This window comes from Panthera leo, chromosome D3 (genome assembly GCF_018350215.1).
Source record: "Panthera leo isolate Ple1 chromosome D3, P.leo_Ple1_pat1.1, whole genome shotgun sequence".
Taxonomy (NCBI): Eukaryota; Metazoa; Chordata; class Mammalia; order Carnivora; family Felidae; genus Panthera; species Panthera leo.
In genome coordinates, this window is record NC_056690.1 from 15,692,532 (window position 1) to 15,707,810 (window position 15,279).

At 46.5% G+C, this 15,279-nt stretch overlaps 1 protein-coding gene across 2 annotated transcripts in view; it reads left to right on the forward strand.

Annotated features, from left to right (window-relative positions):
• The window catches only part of CCDC60 (coiled-coil domain containing 60), a 162,122-nt gene extending 147,044 nt beyond the window's left edge, over positions 1 to 15,078 (forward strand). For both annotated transcript variants that reach the window (XM_042910798.1, XM_042910799.1), the window contains 7 exons: positions 2,182 to 2,266; positions 5,523 to 5,594; positions 8,146 to 8,208; positions 8,843 to 8,965; positions 10,847 to 10,978; positions 12,758 to 12,947; positions 14,668 to 15,078. In XM_042910798.1, coding sequence (XP_042766732.1) covers positions 2,182 to 2,266; positions 5,523 to 5,594; positions 8,146 to 8,208; positions 8,843 to 8,965; positions 10,847 to 10,978; positions 12,758 to 12,947; positions 14,668 to 14,769 — 767 coding nt within the window. In that variant the 3' untranslated portion in view covers positions 14,770 to 15,078. The remainder of the gene's footprint in view (positions 1 to 2,181; positions 2,267 to 5,522; positions 5,595 to 8,145; positions 8,209 to 8,842; positions 8,966 to 10,846; positions 10,979 to 12,757; positions 12,948 to 14,667) is intronic.
• Positions 15,079 to 15,279: the final 201 nt, after the last annotated feature.

The window sequence follows — 15,279 nt, forward strand, 5'->3', positions numbered from 1 at the left end:
GAGCAGGTTCCTCTGAGTGTGGGCATCCATTCCAGGACCGTCTTCCTCAGGGAAACCCTATTTTGTGGCACCTGATCCCCTTCCAAACAAGTATCTTCTCCCAGGTAGCCATGAGGCGTAGATGTGGGCCTCCAAACCCCCAGGCTTTATTCTAATTCATATGTAACCAAACTCAGGTACATGATGAATGGAGCCTGACTTTGGTTGGGCACCATACATTCCCAGACACATTATCGGCAAGCAGAAAAAAAAAATTTTTTTTTCGGTGCATTAAGAGAGCGAGGAGCCTTCTATATGATTCTCTAGGAAAGCTGCCTGACGTGCCAGGTCACTAGGGTCATTTGCTGGTATCCACCCACCCCTAGGCTGGCTTGCTTGTGAGTGGGGGCAGGAGTGGGGGAGCAGTCAGATGTTGCTCCTTGGTTCTGAGGAGATGGGAAGAAAGTGGAGGAACCAGCTACAGGTGCCTTACTCATAGGCTTCTAGACACTCCCCAAGGATTCTGGGATGTGCAGCAGTAGGGGAGGTGGGTGTGACAAGACAACGAGGAAGATCAGATTCAGGTCAAATGGAATCATGCCCTCAAATTACTGGGAAGATAGATTACTTGAGAATAAAGAAGGTGGAGTAGAAAATGGCTGAATGAGGGTGTTGTTCACAGCCTAGATGGCTCCAAGGTCATTGAAGGGGAGCGCCCTTGCCCTAAGCACCCACTGACTGCATTCATAAACAAGGCTGGATACAAATGGCCATAGCAAGCACTGGGCCTCGCTCTTCTAGGTATGGCTTTTGAGACCTGCACTTGCGTTGACTACAGGCACCTGACAAAGGGTGAAAAGGGTCCCCACTGGCACTGTCCTCCTTCGCTGAACCCCCAAATCTAGCTCAAGTTCTTCCAAGTTCTTCCCTCTTTTTCTCTCCTTAGCCATTCACTTATTTACCCAGCAAATGGTGACTGAGAACCCTCGATGACAAGCACAGTGCCAGGTACTTGCAAATCTGTATCCATATAAAACACGTAGGATTTCTACTGTCCCGCTCCAAGTACAGTTCATTTTCTAATATTAGTTTCTCAGGGCTGCGTCATGAAGTACCATGAACCGGAAGGTTGAAAACAACAGGAATTTATTGTCTTACACAGTTCTAGAGGCTGGAATCCAAAATCAGGGTGTCATGGGGCTATGCTTCCTCCAGAACCTATAGGTGGGGAATCCTTCCTTGCCTCTTCTAGCTTCTGACAGTAGCTGGCAACCCTCGGCACTTGGCTCTAGATGCACTGTCAATCCAATCTGCCTCTGCCATCACAGGCCATCCTCTCCCTGAGTGTCTGTCCCCTCTTGCTATAAGGACACCAGTCATATTGGATTAAGATGCCACTCTACTGCAGTGTGACCTCATCTTAACTTAACTAATTATACCTGCAATGTCTCTGTTTCCAAACAAGAATGTGAATAGTTCACGTTCTGAGATACTGGGTGATTAGGACATCCATGTATCTTTTGGGAAGACACACTTCAACCCCTAACAGTCAGGTACAAAGATGTATTTCTACCCTATAGAAAACAGCAACAATATTAAGTATGCAGGGAAAAGTCCACTAGAGGCAGGAGAAATGGGGCAGCCCGAGTGTGCACACCTGCCCAATGGCCACCGGCAGCGTGCAGCAAGAATGAACCCCATCTCAGAGTCTTTTACAGGGGAGCGGGTGGGCTGGATTTTTATGTGAATCCTTCCAGTTTGAAAAGCTGGGTATCTGCATCAAATCAAACAAAACCTGTGAGCTAGATTCAGCCTGTGGGTCACCAGGTTGCCACATCAGGTCTGTGGGATCAGAGAGGGTTTCCTGAACAAGACGATTTCTTCTGAGAATTGGAAACCGTTTTGTCTCTGGCTACACTAGAGTTTAAGGTCGGGGAGGGGAGTGAGATGAGACAGGAGAGAAAACAAGCAGCCAGACCCTGCAAAGCCTGAGAGGCCACTTGGAGGAAATGTAGATGCTGTCCAGAAGGAAAACGATGAGTCACTGGTTGTAAGCAGGGAGATAACACCGGGTGTATAACCTGCCAAACGCTGTGGGCTGCCTAGACCCCGATCTACCCTCTCCAGCTCCCCACACACAGAAGTGGAGGGGATACCAGCCCCACCTGCCCTCTGGACAATGACCTCTCATGTTCCCATCAGATCTGCAGAAGCTCCTGGAGATGGTTCGGGAAGATGCCCGGAGGACAGTCATAATGGAAAATGGGATGCACAAAAAAGCGCCCAGGTATTGTTCTCTTGACCCCTGGGGCAAATGCAGGATATCAGAATAACAGTGATAACATTAGCCACAGCAGTTCTGAATCCTTAATATTTTCTCTGTGACAAGCACTGAGCTATGTACTTTGTTCATGTATATCACCTCCCTGGGTTCTTACAACAACCCTCTAAGGAAGATACTGTGGTCTTTATTTTACAAATGAGAAAATGAGGCTCAGAGAGGCTAAGTAACTTGTTCAAGGTCACCCAGCCAACGAACGGTAAGGGCACAACTCAAAAGCAGATCCTTCTAATTCCAAAAAGCATCCTCTTAACCACCATGCTACCCTGCTTCCCAGGAGTTGTAAGGTTATTCATCCACTCTTTTACTGAATATTTATGACCATGTAGAGACTAGGTACTAATTATTACAGGAAGCGTTATAAAAGGGAAGCTCGGACTAAGAGGGTGAATACTAGGGAAATGTGATCTAGTCTGGGATGTGGATGAGGATCAGAGAAGTTCCCTCCAAGGAAGAGACTATAAGAGATTGTGGATGAGGCATGAAAAAGAGCTACCCGGCCAAAGTTTGGGGGGGCGGGGTGAGGAGACAGATGAACATTTCAGGCAGCACATGTGCAAACATGGTGAGGAGGGACCATGGCGCCTTCAAGGACTGAAGTGCGGCCAGAATGGGATGGAGAGAGGCATCAGCCTGTCTGGGGACCTCAGAGGCCACTTCCAGGATCTGGTTTCCACCCTAAGAGACTGGCTCGTGGCGCTGCACTTGAAGCTGAAGTGTCCTCCTCCTGGCGGGAAGCCTTATCCATGGGACTTCCGACCTCGAAAAGCCTCAGAGAGCAGGCAAGCTAGAGCCGGAGTTCCCTTCCCAAGTACAGATCCTTCTGAGTAAGCAAATGACTTCCTGAAAATAAATGACACACTGGAAGAGGTTCTTCATCGCTTTCAGCCTACTGGGATGCCGGCTATGACTTATTGGTTATTGTTATTACCATAATTACAGTTCACTGAGCACTTTCACATGCATCACACCCGCCACTGCTTGCTAAAGACGAATCTGTCTGCTGCTGCCTCAACTGGCATCGGGGCTCGGAGGGTGGCACTCGGGAGGCATCCAGAGACAATGCCAGCCCTTCAGGCCCTGGCCGCTGTTACTGATGTATCAGCGTTGGAGACAGACGCTAATGATGAAGCATCAGCTCCCCGGGTCTCTCTCCTTTGTAAGAACTCATGGCATGAACACTGGCATTGGAGTCAGACTGACATGCATCTGAAACCCGGAACAGGTCAACGTAGCCTTTCTCTAAACCTCAGTTTTCTCGTCTATAGAATGAGACTGTGTGGCCTCGAAGCGTTGGCCTCGGAACCAAGGAGGCTAGGGTCAATCTCCGTCCCCATGATTTAATTGCTGTGTGATGTCGAGCAAGTTGCTTCACCTCTCTGAGACTGATTCCAATTCTGTAAAATGAGACTCATTAACAACCTACCTCAAAGAGATGTAGTGAGAACTACATAGCCTTATCTTTGTAAAATATTATACTTGTGGAAATAACGTCTATTTCAATGAGAATTAGCTGAAATAATGCATTTAACATATTAATATTAGCACCTGCCTAGCATATCGTAAGCATTCAATACATGATGACCGCCGTGATGGTGTTGGTGGTACTTTTGTTTCACACGTGGCGTCCCACAGAATCTTCGCAGCATGTTGCTGAGGCGGGTGTATTAACAGCTACCCATTACCAACGCCCCACCACACGGATGGAGAAGAAGGGCGATGACTGACATGCATAAGGTGCTCAAAAGACAGAACCACGTGAGAACACAAAACTCACCACGTGGCCTCTGTGTTCACTTCAGTGATACAATAACCATGGTTACAAGAGCGAGAACCTGTTGAGATGTCCCATCTTCAACTCCTCTGGGAGAAAAATCTCCCTAATCTCTCCCTGAGGCAGCAGATATTGGAGGCTTCTCTTTAGAGCTGTAGAGAGACAGTTAAGAAAAGCTGCACATTTTCTTTTGTCCTCCTCGCTTTAGAATCTGGATTCCTTTTTCAATTTAGGCCCCACATCTGTTCCCAGCAGGGATGACAGAGAATTCTGGGGTTTTTAAGAACCCCTAAAAGCCAACTGGACCAGCCCCCAGCCTCAAAGCCAGACTGCCCTCTGGCCATCTTAGTCCTGTTCAGGCTGCTGTAACAAAAATGCCACAGACGGGGTGGCTTACAAACAATAGGTATTTATTCCTCGCAGTTCTGGAGGCTGGGAAGTCCAAGATCAAGGTTCCAGCCGAGTCGGTGTCTGGCAAGGGCCTCCCCCATAGATGGCAGTCCTCGCCACAGATGGCCGTCTTCTCACTGTAACCTCGCATGGGGGAAGGGAGCTCCCTGGGGTTTCTTTTGTAAGGGTGCTAATTCCAATCATGAGGGCTCTGACTTCATAGCTAATCATCTCACAAATGCCCCCACCTCCTAATATCCTCACCTTGGGGATTAAGATTTCAACAGATGAGTTCAGGGGGATGCAAACATTCAGACCATAACATCACCTAGGAAGATGACATTTTCTTAAAACTGCTAGCAGTATTTCCTTTAAAAAAATTTTTTTTTAATGTTTATTTATTTTTGAGAGACAGACAGAAGGGAGTGGGGGAGGGGCAGAGAGAGAGGGAGCCACAGAATCCGAAGCAGGCTCCAGACTCTGAGCTGTCAGCACAGAGCCTGAAGTGGGGCTCGAACCCACAAACCACGAGATTATGACCTGAGCTGAAGTCAGATGCCCAACCAACTTAGCCACCCAGGCGCCCCTAGCAGTATTTTCTAAGTGTCTCTGGGGATCAGAATCAGCTGGATGCTTGTTAAAAATACAAATTTTTAGTCTTCATCTCAGAACCACTGAATCGGAATCTCCAGAGGAAACTTTATTTTTTAACAAGCACTCCAAGTGAACACTATTTCACAGTATGTTGAGAAATTCTAAGGTTTCAAAATGTGCTCTCTGCACACCAGTATCAGAAGTGTGTGTGTGTGTGTGGTTTTTAAATGCAGCTTCTGGGGCCTCGCTCCAGGCCTAACATACCCAAATCTCTGGGAGTATGGCTCTGTATTAGCAGCAATCTCTCCAGGTCTCCAGGTGATTCCTATGCCCCATAAAGTCTAAGGATACCTGCTCTCGAAAGAGAATCCTCCCACAGATACTGACTGCCTCCAGGGCACCGTATGTTGAAGGCCTTATTAAGAGACCCATCTTGTTTTGCAGTATCTTGTCAATGCTCAAACAAACCAAGAGTGATTCTGCCTATAAAGACGTGCAGACCACCCGCAAATCAAGGTAGGAGACACCCCACAGTTACAGGGACCATTGCAGAGATGCCCCTTACCAGACTATAGAAGGTGGGGCAGGGAGGAGGGACTTTTTCCTTCTTCATTAGAAATAAGCTTCTTAATTCCTGCGGGGGGGGGGGGGGGGTGGTATCCAGGTGTCTCTCCCCACATCCCAAAGTGAATATCATAAAGTTAAAAATCTTCCTGTAGTAGAGGGATATGAAGCAAGGAGGATGTGTTACAGGACTGCCCTTTCCCTCTTTACTTGAGCAACTTGTAATGAGGGAAGGGAGGTCTGCCCCCATTTCGTTTATTCATCTGAAGTATACTCATCAATCCCCATGTGTGCCAGAAACCGTGCTAGGTTTGGAGGGATTCAACAGTCTGCTATCATAAATCTCACTATCTGGACTGAAGCCGTAACTTTTTCGTGTGCCACGGACCCTCTGGCAGTCTGAGGACTCCTTTCAGAAAAATGCCTTTAAGTCCATGCTGTAAATAACAAAAGTTTACAAAGAAATCTGTAGTAATACAGGTTCTGACATTACAACCAAATGTGGGATATAGTAATCTATGAGCTTCTTTAGCAGTGAGTTATATAATAAGACTTAGCACATCTAATAACTACTATAATTTTAGATTAGTGCTGAGTATAAATGATCTTTCAAAATATCTGCCACAATTGTGATGCAAGGTGCAAATACATGCGGTTTCCATTCCTACTAAAGGCTAGTTGAAATAAAGATGTGACCTTTTTTCCATCTGCATTCATGGGCTCCTTGAATCCTGCCTTTGGTTAAGAATCACTGGTCTAATGGGAGAGCCATGTCTTTATTAAATAATCCCACAGAGTTAGCCATATAATCATGACTATGGAAAGTGTTCTGAAGGAAAAGTAAGGAGGATTGGGTGAATGTTGAGCACCACGGGCCCAAAACGGAGTTTGACATTTAAGCTGAAACCTGAAGAAAAGAAGACTTAGCTAGCCTATGGCTGGGATAGATGGGAATCGTGTTCCAAGAAAAATGAATAGCATGTACAAAGAGCCTGAGACAGGAGGAAGCATAGAGGCATTGAGCAGAAATCAGTATGGCTGAACCTCAAGGAGGGCCAAGGAAAAGGGAGATAGAGACAGGCAAAGGGTCCTTTGTTATTTACTTCTGTTCGTTTATCACAGTGAATGCCACTACTTCCCTCACCTCCCACGTCCCCCGAGTCACACTATCAGCCCTAGAAAAGAAGAGAGCCACCTTCCAGACCATCAGGAGGAAGGTCAAAGCCAACCCACTCTCCCAAAGAATGCATCTGCAGGGGTTGGGGCTGCTGGTTGGAATCCAAACACAAGGGTTTCTGGGTACTATTCCTGGGGCGTGCGTCCCAATAAGGTGGGATAAGGGCTCAATCCATCACCTACCAGGGCTAAGACCTCTAGATCCAGTCCCCTGAGCCTCTGGGGAAAAGCAGCAAAGGTTAGGACCTTTCCTGCGGAGAAGGGTTTGGGAAGTGGCAGGCCTACCTAAAGAAGTTCCAGGCACTACAGGGCCAGAAGGGAAGGGTCAGCAGCACATCACAGGGATAAGAAAAACAGGGTTATTCTCTAGAACCACACAGATAAGGCAATCAAGTAAGTCTTCCAAGCATTTTGTAGAAACAAAGGGAGACAGGGCAAGAGAGAAGGTGAGAAACACTGATGTTGAAGGACCAGACCACTAAAGTAGGACACAAGAGAAGGTGCAGGGGAGGGACAGGCATGCACAATGGAGCTTCACCCCTTCTAGAAACTCTGACCAGGCAAAGTCACAGGAGGGAGTAGCCACTCAAGGAATTAAATCAGCCCATACCTGGGAAGGGTTCAATGTCATGAGAGCTGACTGATCACAGATGAGGACACTGATGATCCCGAGCTGAGTTGCTTGCCCACAGACTGGGAGCTGGTGGTGCCAGGGATGGGCTCTGGAGCCAGCTCTGTCTGCCTCCAAAATCAAGTGAAGCGAGTGTTCAGCTCAGGGTCCAGTTTAGAGAAGACAATCCTTGAATGAAGAAGCAGTCTGGGTTTGGGAAAATCGACATCATGACTAGAAAGACTTGACTATCCCTTCCCCAAATCTGCACTCAGCCCCAGCTTACATGCCAGTTGGTGTAGAGAGAAAAACGGAAGGGCCCCAAGTGAACTTGTCCTCCAGAAGGAAAGATCAATTTTGTACAGATGAAACTGGGATCCAGAAAATATGTCATCCCGACAATATGCAGAGACAGAAGGTCAAAGTCAGACTACAAGACTCAGAGCAGGTAGAACTTGCTGTAGACCATGAAACAGGGTTGGATTTGAGAAAGTGGAGAAGAAACAAGGAGGACCCTCCAGGCAGAGGACATGGGTAGAAGCGAGGGCCAATATACACTGAGAACAATATACACTGAGTTCTATGACTGGTCCTTTGATTAGAGCCACTTCCCTTACCCGAATTCTGGAGGCTAACAGGTGTCATAGGAGCCCCGAAGACACCCTTTCTGTGAAAAGCAGGCTCCAGGCAACTTGAAACCATCCCTTTGTGTTTCAGTGAAAGATCTAGCAGTACAAGTGGAGAAAGCCACACTCTGCTCATCCAGAAGAAGTCTAAAAGGTAAGCCAGACGGGCAGCGGAACAAACTGGCCAAAGCGACTATGGTAATCACATCCTCTATCTTCCCAGGGGTATGGAAACAACCCAATGCAGACCAGACTCCCCAAAGTCATACACATTGCTTAAAGACAAGGGTTGCCCAGGGAAAGGGACTCATGGCCAAGGTGCCAACGCAGACAACGGCAAAAAATTCCTCCTCTGTGCCAGGCACTGGGTGAAGCATTCCATATTCACCATCGTGCTTATTCCTCAAAACCAATCCTATGAGGCAGGAGTGTTATCCCATCCTACAGAGGAGCAAACTGAAACCTGGCCAGGTGAGATGTCTTGCCTGAGGCCACATAGCTAAGAAGTAGTGGTACTGGAGTTTGAACTGGAGTCTCCCAGCTCCAAATTCCATTTTCATCTCACTGTCCTTAACATTCACTGGGCTCAGGTGACCAGATGTCTCCCTGTGGACTTATTTAATAAAGCCTGAACCACCAGCTTGATATTGGGAAGATCTGTCCTTCCTATATCCAGGGGAATGCTGAGATAGCATTCCACTGCAGAACACCTTGAGGCCCAGGGAGCGCCGCATCATGGCTCTGATCTTGCACCCTGTCCCCTAAGCCCTTCTTATCTGTGTCTACAGCCGTACCAACCGGGACATTATCCAGTGCAAGAGTGGCGTGTGCAACACCATGAGGGCAAAGTTTTACAGCGTGGCCCAGGAAGCCGGCTTCTGTCTTCAGGACAAGATGGAAATCCTCATGAAGTAAGGGCACACATATATCCCTTCATCCAAAGGACATTCATCTAGTACCCACCATATGCCCACTGATGCCAGGTGCTGGGGCTTAGCAGGGAGTAAGGACATATTTCCTGCGCTCAGGGAGCTTACAGTCTCCTGGAAAATATGGGCGGAAACAAGTAACTATATTTATAAATATATAGGTACAAATTATAATCATTGCTATACAGGAAGAGACAGAGTACTATGAGAGAGAGAAACCATGAGGAACTAATTTAGTTCGGGTAATCCAGGAGGACTTCTCTAAGGAGGTGACTTCAGGCTGAGCCTTGACAGATGAGGAGGAGCTGGCGATGTACACCAGCAGCAGGCTAAGTACATACAAAGCTCCAAGTCGGGAAGGGACATGGAAAATCTGCAGAAGAGAGAGAAGTGAGGAGTGAGAACTGCATTATGCACAGCCATGAATGCCACACTTAAGGCTTGGAACTTGATTTTAAGAGCACCGGTGGGCTACTGGAAGCCTCTCTTTCCTATGCTGACTACCCAATAACTGTCTCCCTTCCCAGCCTACCCCTTGACTGCGGTGACCATTCACCCCCAATGAACTCATCCATTCGATGAAAGTTGCACGGTCACCCTGTGCTCTCTCACCCTTTCAGTATGGAGGGGTTAGGGTTCAGGGCCACCGTTTCAGAGATGACTTGTCCCACCTTCTGGGAGCCCCCAGGCTAGTGAAGAATCCAGACAAGTAACCAGACAATGACCAGACAGGCTGATGACAGCCAACATGAGAGTGAGCAGGGGGCTAAGGGAACACAGGGGAAGGATGTCTTGCCTAGCCTGAGGCAGCAATCGGAAATGTCTTCCTGGAGGAAACAACATCTTCTGTTTCATAAAAATTGGTGAGATTTCCAGAGCACCTGATATGTACCCACCAGCTTTGTAGTCATCACTGAGTCCTTACAACAATTCTAGGAAATAGGTGCTGTTATTAGACCCATTTTATGGATGAGAAAAGTGGGCTCAAAAATGTCTTGTCAAGACAAGGTCACCCAGTGGTTAAGTAGTAAAGATGGAATTTGAACTCAGAGTCACACGCAAAGTGGGAAGGAGGGACAGGAGCTCCAGGGAAAAGCAACAGCAAAGTCTCAAAGGCCAGAAGGGGCACAGGGGACCAGGAACTGCCATTAGTCAGGTGTGGCTGGGGTTCAGGTTGCTTTCAAGGTAACCAGAGAGACAGAGGCCAGATCATAAAAGGTCTTGCTAGCCCAGCTATAGAGGTTGAACTTTATCTCAGAACTTTGTTCATGAGCTAAAGCATAAAATGCTGAGCTGGAAAATGCTGTAGAGACTGGATAATCCAGAGCCTTAGAGGGCAAGTTACTCAGGGAACCTTATTCCAAGTGAAACGAAAAGCCATTGAAAGTCATATATAGGTGAATGCACTGGTTATAGTTACAATGCAAAGTCTCCTTAGAGAGCTAGGGCATATGCCCAAAACAGTAAGAGGAGTGGGGAAGAGAGGAACCAACCTGAGTTAAACACCTACTGTGCATCTGGCACTAAGCTCCGCACTTCGCACATATTGTATCACTTAATCCTCACCTCTGAGAGCTAGGATCATTATTATCTTCCATTTTACAGATTAGAAAGCTGTGTAAATACAATATAAAGTAGGGAGAGAATGATAAAAGGTGACTGGGTTTCGCAAGAAAAGAGCGTTTCAGGACCTTGGAGAGAGCTGTGTCATCTTGTGGCCTGAGCCACATTGTAAACTGAAGAGTGAGGGGCTGAGGACTTCATAGAGAAAAAGGTGTTTAAGTCAGATCTCAAAGGGCAACTGGGATGGATAAAGAAGAAGGGGGTCTGATCTTCCTCTTTTTCATACATCCTGTGACGCAGGCGCCAAGAAGAGAGAGGTCTCCAGAAGTTCCATTCTTTTGTCTTTGTCTCCGATTTTAAAAAGGATATAGCAAAAATGAGGCATCAAGTCTCCATGATAAAAGGAGACGCAGAAGAAATTGCAGACCACTGGTAAAGATCCCCGGAGTCAGATAAGATGGTCTTTGACAGGGGGAAGAGGGAAGGGGAAAGGGGCTGTTGTTGGAAAATCACATTTGATCAAGACAATTCTTGGCCATAGACAGGCTGTCAGGCAAGAACCCCTCAGTTCCTGAACCACAGACAATCCAACAACTGTATTCTCCATATTTATTTTCGGTCTGGATCAGACTATCAAATATGGACTAATTTGCTAGCCTCTTGGAAAATGCAGATGAGGCAAACCACATGAAAATTCCTACAGACTGTGAGGTTTATGGGGCAATCCCTACATTCTCCAAATAAGTTGACCCTTTAAGGATATAAAACCAGGAAGGCATATCCTAGAAACACTGTGCCCCAGCATGGGGTTATAATATAAATACAAGAAAAAACAACATGGACTGAGCAGTTACTGGGTGGCAGACACTAACCTAAGAAATTTTCCTACATTGTTTATTTTGTTCCCCACAAAAATCCTGAAAGTTACATATTAATACTCACTTTGTAAACAAGAAAACATAAAGATTTAAACCCCTGTCTGACCCAAGTCTCTGTGCTCATCTAAGATACAGAATTAGAGTCTGCCATGCACCCCATCATGGCAGGGTGAGTAAATCAAGATCTCAGAGTAAGATGAGAAAGTCTAAGCATGTACCCAGGATCCTTTCCATGATTTTAATAATGTAGAATGGGAGCTTACAAGGAGACACAAATAAATATATGAATCTATACCACAAAATATAAAATACAAAGCAATACGAGTAGCCCAAAGTACACGGTAAATGATCAGTTTCTTCTTCAAATTTCTCTACAATTGATTCATCTATATGGGGGGGGGACCTTTTTTCTTTTAAAAAAATTTTTAATGTTTATTTATTTTTGAGAGAGAGAGAAAGCAGAGTGTGAGGAGGGGCAGGGAGAGGCAGAGAGAGGGAGACACAGGCTCCAGGCTCTGAGCTGTCAGCACAGAGCCTGACACGGGGCTGGAACTCATGAACTGTGGGTTCATGACCTGAGCTGAAGCTGGACGCTTAACCGACTGAGCCACCCAGGCGCCCCACCTTTTTTCTTTTTTAAAGAGATGCCATCTCCTGCCTTAAACCCTGGTCACACCTGAACCACCTCCAGGTAGGAATCTACCTTGTTCCCACCATTTCAAGAATAGATTACCAAACTACCCTCAGACTGCTGCAGCATTCAGAAATGTTTTCTAAACCCACTGAAACACACAAAGCTGTGGTCCAAGCTTACTCACTATCAGAGACATAGAAAATACACACACACTTCCCCTTCCTCCTCCCCCTCCCCCTCTCTTTTCCCCCTCCCCCTCCTCCTCTTCCATCTTGTGTTTAAGAGCCCCTTGCATCCTGGCAGGTATCCCACAGATATGCCCATGTCCTCCTGGCCTGATTAGCCCTCAAAAGAGAAGCATCCAAAATCTCAGTGCCCCTTCCTTCCTTCTAGCTTTTCACATTGTCTGCTTGATAGAAAAATCATAAATGCTTTAAAGCATGCCCTTAATTTGTTTTTTTAATGAGATGCAAATCATGCTCCAGCTTTTACCACCCCTAAAAAAATAAAAAGACTTGCCTGATCTGCGGGCTGTTTACATTTCGGATGGAGGCAAGCCTCCCAGGTGAAGACGTGCTGCCCTGGAGATATCACATGAGTGGTAGAAAGACAAAGTGGGGGTGGAAGCTCTAAGATACTCAGACCCACCCCCCAGCAGGTTCCTAACTGGCTCTCTCTTCTTGGGATTGGGAATTGAAGGTACTTTGATCTGCTGTCCAAACTCCCCAAAGATCTGAAGAATTTCCACCCTGCCAAAAAGATCCTGGCGAAACTACAGAAGTTTGGGGAAAACCTAGACCTCAGGATCAGGCCCCATGTCCTCTTGAAAGTGCTACAAGACCTGAGAATCTGGGAACTGTGCTCTCCGGACATCGCTGTGGCTATCGAGGTAACTACTGTGTCCTTTCCCATCCTCACTGTGCCTCCAGTGTCCTCATTCAGTCATCTCTCAACATCCAGGCACCATTTAAGTGCTGCACACACAATTAAAAAGACATAAGGTCTCTGCCTTCACGGAGCTCATCATCTAACAGGCGAGGGATTATCACATGACCTTGGTGGTTTCAAATCCAGGGGACATTATAGTCTATGTAAATGGTGCCCCCTGGGGAAACTTGGAGGCTTTGGAGACACATCAGTAAATGGACACATGAATAAAGGAACTGGTGATAATAAGAAGAAGCACTCTAAATCTGGCCCGTGAAACAGCAGCATAGACCTCACCTGTGTGCTTATTAGAAATCTGGACTCTCAGGCTTTAAACCAATGCAGAACCTACATGTAAATGAGATCCCAGGTGATTTGTATGCACAATAAAGTTTAAGGAGCACTGATTTAAGGTAAATGTACAGCGGACCTATCTTAACTAGGATGAGTGGGGAAGGTGACTTTTAAGCTGAAACAGAACTTGACTTGTGTGAGGGACTCCTAGGCAGTCAATAGGTTGGGGAGGAAGCAAGCAAGGAGGTGCAAGGTTATAAGGGAACTGCGCAGTCTGGGCAGACTTTTGAAAGTCAAGTTAAGGATTTAAGTCTTCATCTTGAGGCTGCAGGGAAGCCACTGAATGGTTTTTAATGATAGTTTATCATCACTACCCACTCTAGACATTCCTAGGGCATCAAAAGGCATCAGCAAATAGGAGGAGAGGAAGGGATTCCATCCTAAGGTATTAATAGAGATTAACAGAGTGACTTCCTTAATTTCACCCCATGGCATACATACATTTTCACAGGGCTTTCAATGTCTCAAGATAAAGATGGGACTCTAGTGGTGGAATTCTCAGTCCTCTGGGTGTTTTCATGCCAGACTGGCGCTCCCACAGGCTGACCTGGGTGATTATATGTGGGTGCAAGGTGAGGAGTCCGGGGATGGGGGATAACCCTGTGGACAAATCCCTAGGTCCAGACTCTACTCCCCACATCTTGTGAAGCTCCTTCAGGAAGGACTGGTAGGCTAGTCCAAAACTAACTCGAGGGTAACTCTCCACTCCCCACTTGCCAGTTATGGGGTCCACTTTCCACCTGCCAGCTATGGGGGTATAGAAGAGGCAATCTCTGAGTGGGTAAGATAAAGGGGGTATGGATGCTCCCCCATTCTCTGAGGTGAGTTCACCACCCTGGCTAGTAAAATTTAGCATGTTCCTCTCCCAGTGAGAACATCACAGAATGTGGGGGTCTCTTAATCCTAGAGCCTATATGAAATTCTACATTTTGTATCTTAAACCTTTCCTGGAAGCAAGTTATCATCAGTTCTCAAAGAAGGCTACAAACCAAAAAAAGTATAAGGACAAATGACTTTTTAAAAAGATATTAAAGTAAGACAGAAAGAAAAATGCAGACAGCTGGGTTTTCCTGCTCTCCCAAAATTTCTCTGGGTCAACAGTGACAAAAAGGGGCTTAGTCTGATGAACCAGGAAGCTGGAAAGGTGTTCTTTTCTTGAGAGAACAACCCCTATCATGATGCTCCAGGCATTATGAGTATGTGCATGGTTAAAGGTATCCTGGAGCCACCAACCTCAATCACACATATTCTAGGATCTTGGAGGTGGGGCAGGAAAGGGAGTCTAGCTTTCAGACCAAATCTGAGTTGCCACTGTGTTTTCCCCACAGTTTGTACGTGAACACATCATCCATATGTCTCAAGAGGATTATATCAACTGGCTGCAGACCCGGATCAATATCCCCATCCGATCCCACAGTCTCCGGACATAGACTGGGCCTGGGTCAACCAGCTGTCCCAGTGGAGGAGGACTAGACTACACAGTATCCTTGCTTCCTATCCGGGTTCTTCCTTCCTATCTACTCTCATGAATACCCACTAGAATATATGAGACTGACTTCCGGCAACATTCTAGAGGGAGATACTCCCAGGTGGAAACTCCTCTGAACCTCACACCCCACCTCAAACTCCCAGTGTCTGTTCCTCATTGGTCCAGTCTGACTCTACCCACTCCCTCTCCAGATTCCTTTACCTTACTCCTCTTCCTCAAATTCTGGCTAATAAAATGGAGCTGAATATTTGGTGTCTGGCTGGGAAAGAGTTGGAGCTGTGGAATTTGGGTGTGATATTCAGATCCTAATAATGACCACAGTTACCATTTATTGAGCTTTCATTATGCAATAGGCCCCCAGTGTTGGGTGAAATTTTATTGCCTGACAATATCATTTATGTTTTTTAATGTTTATTTATTTTTGAGAGAGAGAGAGAGAGAGAGAGGGAAC